Genomic DNA, 9,589 nt, shown 5'->3' with positions numbered 1-9,589 from the left:
TCCATATTCACTGGCTAAGAATTTCTAAGTACTTTCATCTATGTCTCTGTTAAATATCATAGGTTCATCTAGAAAGGAACAGGCTTCACCCACAGGACTACAGTCATCACACATATTTTGTGCTATTATACAAAGCTGCAACAGGAAAGCAACTTTTAATGACTGGCATGATGTAAGCATTCAAGTGATTTTAATGATTACATTATCAGCCAAATACATTTTTCAATAGGACTGGATAGGTAACAAGAGAGAAGTCTATCCAATCAGTAAGATTTTTTAAATACCTATTTTTTTAAATAACATTTATCCCAGAGAAAAGAGTTGGCTCACAAGTTGGATCATGATTAATCTAAAAGATAACTCCCCCCCCCCTTTAAGCACTATTTATACTCTTCTGAAATGATAATGTATTCATCCCTTTATTACAGAGATCTGGAGGCAAGAGACAATTTAAACCCATCTTACATTTGTGAGACAACTAAAAACATGTAGCTCATTCAGTTTGCTATGACATCCACCATCTGTCACTGTTTGACAAACAGTATCCATTCTATAATGGGGGCCCTTTTCTCCCAAGGTTCTCAGCTGGTTGATTTATCCAACTTGGAATGTTTGCTCTGTACAGTGAATTCCATCAAAACCACTACTTTGCTTTATCTTAGAACATGTAAAAATACATTAGCTTTATATAGAAATCAGACTGTTTTATCCAATTGTTTTTTTTAAAAAGTCTTTTCACATCTCTGGATTTACATATAAAAATATCAGCAATGCATCATTGGTATGTTATTTTCTTTAGATTGCTCAGCATAGCCAACAAGTTCTTTTTGGAAAGAAAAATTCTTAAAGCTGCATGTAAGATTAATCCTGTTACGTTTTGCATTTTGCAACTGTGATCTGCAGTTCAGCGGTTCAAATCTCACCGGCTCAAGGTTGACTCAGCCTTCCATCCTTCCGAGGTGGGTGAAATGAGGACCCAGACTGTGGGGGCAAGTTGCTGACTCAATTTGCTAAAAAAATCTGTAAACTGCTTAGAGAGGGCTGAAAACCCTATTAAGTGGTATATAAGTCTAATAAATAAATAAATAAATAAATTTTCAATTATTCCTTCGAAATACCTAATATGCTGATGTGACATTTTTGCAGATCCTCTATTGCTCTATTTCCTCTGATACCTTAACTCACAAAAGACCTTCATTAAGTGTTGATAGCTCTTGGTGGTTGAAGGCTTAATTAACATTTTTGATGGAAATGGGGGAGTCAAGGTATACACACACACACACACACATTTCATTGATCAGAGTAAATATATATAATATTGCTCTGATCAATGACATTTATGCAGGTCAAGAGAAGTGTTTCATTATCACCATCATCTTGCAGTAGCCCATTCATTCTGCTGGAATGCCTCCCCCCACCCCCCAACCCAGTATTACAGCTGAATAAATTGAGCAGTCTTAATTGGTCTTTTAATAACAGCAAAGTATACATTTGACAAGAAAAAGCATTAATGGGTAGCCAGAGACCAGTGACTAAAAAACCCTTACATTTGGCAAAATCAAAATCTCCATGGTTTTCCTGGCTTGAGCAAGACCCCAGGCAAACTACTAAATACATTGCCTAACAAAGATTTTGCTTACTGAACACTTTTGGGTGTACCTTATAAGTTTTTGGACGGTTCCCAAATTCTAAAGCTCTCTACAACATTTAGGAGGCTAAATGGGAAATCAAATTCCATCTGCCTATGACCTCTGTTCCAATTAAATAAAACTCATAATTTGTTGAACTCCATTCCAAACATTTTTACTACTGTATTTATTTCAGATAAAAGGAGCAATTTGGCTCTTCTGAAGTTGAATATAAAACTGAATATTATACACAGCAGGCATCTTAATGTTTTATTCATTGCAATCTGCATACAGATAAACTTCAATATTTAACTCACTGTAGCATTTTGTAAACTTTGATAAGATTACATAAAAAGGAACTAAGTGTGTATGTAGTTATAGCTTCAGCAAATATATTGATTACTGTAAAAAAAATGAAATCACAATGAAAGTGGAGGCCTGATTTATTTAACTTGTCCAATTAGTTCATTACTTTACAATTTTAGAGAAATTAAAACTAAACTCCAGTACCTTGAAAACAAAACAAGTCAATGGTAGTTTCTAGCAACCAGTAGTCAAGTAATGCAGAAAACATACATTGGAAAATGCTGCTTTTCATTAATGTTGCATACTTATATTTACATTATTTCAAAATTCTTAAAGTCTGAGTGTAATGTAAAAATAATTTCTAAATCATTTAATATAAAATGCCACTCACGTCTTCTTGGAAATAAGTGCTATTGAGTTCAATGGAACTTACTGTTATGCAGGTGGATATGACTGCTGTTTTAATGTGTTTTGCATGTAACTAAATATATTTATAAAATGTTATTCTATGCATTAAGCTTAGAACAGCATATTAACCACAGTTAAGATGTATTCCCTAATAACTAAGTTTAGCATTACAATGTAAGTTTACAACCCATTTTACTGATCTTAACAGAGTTACATAAGGATAACTGTGTAGGATTGCAGCCTAGTTACACATATTTCAGTAACATACAAATTTAATGGTCGTCAGTGTGAGGGATGCAGGTCAAACTGACAGCTCTTGAGCACTATTCACATTGTTAAAAATGACTGAATTTACAATACTGAGTAGTTCATGGTTTGAAACTTCAGAAAAGATACAAGGTACAATGAAGGTATTCCATTTGCTAATGAGTGAGCTAAATTGCTAGATGGCTAGCAATGTGTAGGTCTTTTTGTTATGACAAGAATCTCAAATTATTACAAGAAAGCTAGCTTTTAAATACCTCATTGATGGATTTTCCTGTTATTGAGCCATCAATTCTGCTTAAGGGGAAATTAATGTGTGCATACAAACACCTAAAGCAGCAGTTAAAATAGGTCAAAAAATGTTGCCGAATATGCCGAAAAGGATCCCAAAGATTTTAATTTCAGAATTAAAAAAAGGCAAGCAACACAAGAGTTTTTTAAAGCTATAATGGAACATGTAATTATGGAGATGATTCAGATTTAAATCGTAGTGTGAATTCAAAATGCTATCATTGGGTAATGGAGTATGCAGACACAAATATATTTATGCCCTGCTGCACAAGGGTGCTGAGGATAACCAAGAAGCATGCCCTTAAAGATAGCTAAGAGCAGCACTGAGGCAAATTGCCTACACTCTCGATATGAGTATATTATTAATGAAAGACGTACTAAACTACAAAAAGACAATTCTAAACAGAAATCAAACTTCAACTGTCATTGTGCTAGAGAATACTCTTTAAAGGAATAAGGCTGAGAAATTTAAGCCTATCTGCAAGAGGAATATGTGGTTTTTCCTGTACAGTTTGATGCTTTTGTCATACCATCTATAGTAGAAAAATAAATTCTTTAGCAACCTAGAAATCATTTACAAAATGCTTGCAATTTATTTTCTTCTTAAAATGCCTCAGTTAAACTAATGGCTATAAATAAAAGCTATTTAAACAGCAGATGATGTAAAACAAATTAATGCTACTACATTTACAGGACAATTTTTATTATTGTATTTATATCCTGTGTGCTTTGAATTGGAATAGAGCATTTTGTTTTTTGTAAAAAAGATAATTACTTGCAAGAATATAACACAAATATCAAGGTAATTTATAATATACAAATATTTTAACAGCAGCCTGGGTTATGGTATCTTAAGTATAATGGCAATGTAAGTCATAACTCTAAGTACAATACCTAGGACATAACGAAAAAGGCAGTTTTTATTTCAGAAGGCCAAAGCCCATAAGAACCTTTAAAAAGTTTTTAAAATCAAAAATTAAATTACTTTAGTATTCAAAAATGTTCTACATACTGCAACTGATAGTAAACAATGAGATGACAACAGTGATAGTAAAGTCTCCCAACTAATTCAGATATTGCAATGTTTTTCCCCAAAGCTTATTTTTAAGAAAACGTATTTTGCAAATGAAAGAAAAAGGTGGTAAGGAAAACTCAGACATGGATGCAAATTTCATTCTGCTTATGGACCAACTTTTACCCATTCTCTCTCTCTCTCTCTAAAGATTTGTTCCAGAGGTGGAAAATGAAATCTGTGTAAGTTGGGATCTCTCCACTGAATCACTTGTATAGATGAAAGAAACCCTTCCATTTGTGGACAGAAATCTGAGCCAATTCAAATATTTTAAACCATTCCATTTTTTCCCCATAACTAGTGTTCATCACATTTATTAACAATCAACTATTAATCAAGAATGTTTAAAAATTAAGCAGCATTCTTTAACAGAGATATTTGTACCAATATAAAAAAGAAAAATAATTTTAAATGGTGCAAAAGTTATTTTGAAAATATAGTACAACAGCTCATAGGGAAAAAAATGAACACAGGTATCTTTTTATATACAAATTTAGATGCTTCAGTACCCAAAGTATTTATTGCTATATATTAGCAATGCTTTTTATACCTTTAGAGGGTCACAGAAAAATAGATATAGTGTATATGTTAAATTTATGGTCTAGATTGTTTGGTTTAGCAAGTTTATACTACAGCAAAGTTCTCATTTATGTATGAAAAGTTATACAGCCTTATATGAAATCATAAAATTATTTTCTCTACACTAAATGAATTTCCTAGTGGGAAAAATTAAAATATAGAAAATATATTAGGCTTACAAGACCTTCAATGATCTTTCAAACATGCAGTTTACAGAATTAACAGTATTATCAAGTTTGATTAATTAATGCAAATTAAGGGGAAAGTAGATAATCATAACATATCTCCACAGTGCTTAACTCACTTTTACAATAAGCATGTCCTTGGTATTGTGCTACAAGAAAAAAAAATCTAAAGCCCTCAACAAAAATATCCACAGGTTTAAGAGAAAAAGAAGTATGGGAATGTGGCATTTATAACAGTGCAGTTCGTTTTTCCAAAATATGTTGTAATGTATAAGTAGTTCATAATTTCCAAATAAGACATGGTTGTATTTTACGTGTAGGACTAAATTGGTATGAAAATGATGGGGAGGGGAGACAATTAAATAACAAAAAACAGCCCTAAAGCAGGCTGCAAGTATTGAATGTTCCATAAATGATTTATTTAATCATAACATTTCTATAGAAAAGTTTTATTCACAATATATTGTGACAAACTGTCACAGAAATGATAGTGATTGCGTAAATGTTCATGCAACAGCAGCTTTGCACTTTAGTTATTTTTGATTTAAAAAATTAAACCTCTCCAGTCATGCTAATCACATAATTTTGACCTGCAGTGTTATGAACAAGGTGGATAGAGTGACTACAAACAAAAATATCTTAGTTTAGGTTCAAATTCTTTCATAATGAAGTTGTCATTGTATCTTGAAACATGCATGTCCAGTTTTCCTCTGTATCCATTGCCAAGTTCTTGACAAATCATCTTCTTGTCAGTTGTTTGTTTAAATAATTCCAAGAGGATCTGCTTGCAACTGTGGTTGTATTAGCTGAGGTTGTAGAGGTGGTGGTAACTGTAGTGGTAAAATTGGTTCCACCATCTGTACTGGATTCGAACCAGGAAGCTGATGTGCTACATTGTCAGAAATTTCTGAAATTTCTCCACCATAGAAGAAAAATTGGCATTGTTGAATGACTGTTTCTATTACTGACTGAAGGATTTTGGTGGTTGACAGGAACTCCCTGTTTTCAAAATCAGGTCTCATCAAAGTAGGCCAGAAGCATATAGATAAGTTATCTGCAGTCATTAGGTTGGTTCTGCTCTGTTGACTAACTCTATAATATGAATAAATGTATTGAAGAATTAATATTTGACTGAAAGTGTATCTAAAAATGTTACATAGCATTACTTTTAATATATTCAGCAGATTTTAGACATTATATCCTAAACATAATGCAACAACAAACTAGGCTCAGAAGTGATTATTCTTAAAATACAAGAAAACAGGCATAAGTACCTAAGAACTACTTAAATCTACAATTTCTCTGCATGAATAGAAAAAGTAGAAAGATCTACAATCTATTAAAATAGAAAAAATGGATTGTGTAAGTTGTTCATACAAATGCACTAGTGCCAAAGGTCTTGAACAAAACAACAATCAGTCTCAAGTTGGATTCTACCATTATTATCCTGATTATAATGAACATTTAATCTATTCACAGCCACTTTTTCACAGCTTTGTTTAAATAAAATGTTTACACTATTTAAAGGTTTACATTCAACAACATGCATACACTATCAGAAGTAAACCCACAGACATTATGGGTGTCTATTTCCTACTGAGATCTGCACTGACAGGTTTGAAGGCTATCAGTAGCACATAATGAACAAGGGAAGTTTATAAGTAGTCTTTGCTTAATAATCAAAGTATGATGGATCCCCCAAAAACTTACTTATAACCCCCTTTTTGAAGTTCCAACAGTAGCACACACACCTGTTATCATTGGATCTTATTTTGATTATTTGGCAATCAGCTTACTTTTATGCCTGTTTGCAGCATCCCAGGAACATAACCATGATTTTCAATTGGGGTTGGGGTTGTTGTTGTTGTTTTTGCCAGTTTCTGATATTTACATCCAGTTTCTGGCAAAAACACCCCACTGGAATTTTACAAGATATAAATTTACAGAATTTTTAAGTCAGCATGGGAAGAGATGTACATCTCTTAAAGGAAATTTCCCACAGCAGGTGCTATTACTAAGAAGAGCACCTCTATTTCTTATCAACTCTGTCAATATATTGGTGAGTAAGTAAGAGCTTCATATTCATATAAATGTAAGTCCTTAATTTTTATTGCTACACCAACCCCATTGATTCACTGAATATTGATTCATTAAACATTTCATTTAATGATGCCTTACATCAATGGACAACACTAATACCCAACTGCTACAGAAATATGGATAAGGCTTTCATAATTCTTTCTAATTTACAGTTTGTTATTTATTACATTTGTTTAATGACCATCTTGCGTAAGATGACTTAATGTTTCATACAAGCATCTTTATGTATAGCAGATTAATATGATTAATCTTTCTGGCGAATATTAATGAAATTGTTTATCTGTAATTGATATTTGGCAAAGAAAATACCTGTTCAGATGAGTTATTACATATTTGAGCACTTCATAATTCACTGGATGGAATTTCTTCACAATTTCCTTTAATTCATACAGCCTTTCAGTCTTATCAAGAATTTCTGTACAAACAAAGCAAAAACATTTTTTTAAAAATAAGAAGCATATAGCAGCTCAGGGCACTGTTTCAACTTTTGGGACCTAATATGTGCTGGGAGACTGTTATGAGGAATGTTAACCTGTTACTGTAATAGCCAGTCATTAAGGTTTTTTCATATGAAGGGGGAAGTAATAAAACTGATGAGTGGGTGAACATTTGAAGAGAAACAACCTGAAGTAATATTTTAGAGAATTTTCTATTCAATAAATGCATGTGAACAAATTGTTAATTTCTCCTTTTCTGTCTCCATGAGTGGCAATCCTCTGGAGATGTACAGGGTCTGTGGAACAATAGTGCAATCATGCTATCAAAGAAGTCCATTCCAATGGTGATCAGAGAAGTTTGGTTTCACCCCTTAAATAAGCAGAGTTCACTAGTTTAGTTTAGTATGGTATAATAAAAATACAAATAATAAAATATAATAGGGCAAGATAATGTTTAGCGTAGAAGGTTTACTTAATCAAAAGTTTGTATGTGAAGCTTTCTGTGATTACTTGAAATATTACCTAACCATAGAGGCATATAAAAGAAGTCTTAAAATGGGAAATATAAGAACCCCCCCCCCCAATAAATCTGTGAAATCCTCAACAGGCACCAAATAGATTGAAATTAATATCCCAATACAGAGTATAGTAGGTAAGAGATAGAAAATGGTTATCCATAACATGTACTTCCGAGGAGAAAAAAGAAATTACTTACTTGATGCTTCAACTAATTCTGGATGCAGTGAATAAGGAATTAAAGGATCTGGAAGATCTGCAAAGAAAGCTTTAAGAGCTCCTGCCACAGCGTTTACTGTTACATCCATAGATTCCAGACTAATATTATGATCTACAAAGCAGTATGAAACTGTGTATTAGGAATACAAAAACATTTCTCAAGAGAATTCATTCACTATAAACACAAACCAACCATTAATTTTCAATTTAAAATATCCTTTCACAAGTATTATTACTAAGTCCCTTCCTGTATCTATGCGTTTCATATTTCCTATGTGACGAATTTTGCATTTTTCTGCTAAAATTTACTCTTATTTTTCTAAGTTATCAAGATTGCTAAAGGATTAATTGCCTAACACGATTTTGTATCAGACACAAATCTGATAATTCTAATAAAGGAAATGTTTAACTAATTAATGAGTACAGGACCAAGGGCTGAATTTTGTGCATACCATATATGTCTGACTCTGATTTGATGAGGAACCAAAAAGCTCTCTGTTTAAAATCAATCTATTTATGATCTGCTTTAGATCTTTTTACAGGTAAGTCTCAAGACCAGTATGCTATTCCCTGGAACTCACTTTCCCATTTTTTTAAAAGGACCTTTTTTCTTCCCCATTTGGAATTTCTTTTCCTCCCCCAAGATTTTTCAAACATGATATGTAAATGTTCAGCCAAAAATATCTATCTATAATGTAATTTTATCATGGCCTTCAAATTTAGGCATTCAAATCTGAAGTTATATGTAATGTCTTCATTTTAAATTTATTTAAAATATATTTAAATAAGCTATTTTTATTATTCTTAGCATCTTCTGTCAACCTTATGTTACTGTCTTCTGACAGCCTTTCTGTAGTTTTGGGCTACTGTCTACTGTTTATACATGTATATAATGATATCTTGTTCCTGAAAGAATTCTTTTTTGATCTGAGATTTTCATTAAGCTTCTGAGTGACCACTTTAAATTTATTTTTCTCAGAATTACAGATAGTCTTCAAATACCAACAACTCATTTGGAGAACAGTTACAATGGTGTTGAAAAACAATTTTACAACCAAATTACAATGTATGACATTTGCATGGTCTACCAGTCATTTAATCACTTAATTAATCATTTAATTATAGTTAGTATGGCATTGTCAGAGAAAGGCATGCCAAATTTGCTTTGAGGAAAATTTCACTGAGAAGGGGCTGGGATGCATAGCTACCAGCACAGCACAGCTTTCAATGTGTATTCTTCATTGTGTGCCTGCTTACTCTCTTCTAATCCCTTTCTCTCCAATAAATAGAAATATAAATATTAATTTCTCTTCTTGTTCACTATCCAGCACTGAGATGAGCATTCAAAATGATAGGAGTATGGCTAGAAGGGAAACAAAAGCCAGAATTTTAAAACTGATTATTCTTGTCAGTTTTGGGTGGTAAGCAGAGATGCATTCAAGTAATTTTCTACTGAGCAACTGCCGGGAGGGAGAGAAGCTAGGTCTGATATGTGGGAGGGGAGAAGAAAGTTAAGCTTCTGCATTCTTTGACTTCTGAGGCTAAAGTATAGTGAAAGGTCAAGAAAATGAAAGATTCATCTGA

The 9,589-nt window shown here is 32.6% G+C and overlaps 1 protein-coding gene across 5 annotated transcripts in view; it reads right to left on the bottom strand.

Moving 5' to 3' along the window:
• Positions 1 to 1,452: 1,452 nt before the first annotated feature.
• The window catches only part of ARHGAP5 (Rho GTPase activating protein 5), a 34,101-nt gene continuing 25,964 nt past the window's right edge, over positions 1,453 to 9,589 (bottom strand). For all 5 annotated transcript variants that reach the window (XM_087723418.1, XM_014052323.2, XM_014052326.2 and 2 more), the window contains 3 exons: positions 7,986 to 8,117; positions 7,143 to 7,248; positions 1,453 to 5,825 (listed from right to left, as the gene is read on the bottom strand). In XM_087723418.1, coding sequence (XP_087579544.1) covers positions 5,495 to 5,825; positions 7,143 to 7,248; positions 7,986 to 8,117 — 569 coding nt within the window. In that variant the 3' untranslated portion in view covers positions 1,453 to 5,494. The remainder of the gene's footprint in view (positions 5,826 to 7,142; positions 7,249 to 7,985; positions 8,118 to 9,589) is intronic.

Source organism: Thamnophis sirtalis, unplaced genomic scaffold (assembly GCF_051295495.1).
Source record: "Thamnophis sirtalis isolate CommonGarterSnake01/CBP01778 unplaced genomic scaffold, rThaSir2_p1.2 scaffold_1, whole genome shotgun sequence".
Lineage (NCBI taxonomy): Eukaryota > Metazoa > Chordata > Lepidosauria > Squamata > Natricidae > Thamnophis > Thamnophis sirtalis.
The sequence above is the reverse complement of the archived record's forward strand: the minus strand, read 5'-3'. Positions and strand labels throughout refer to the sequence as shown.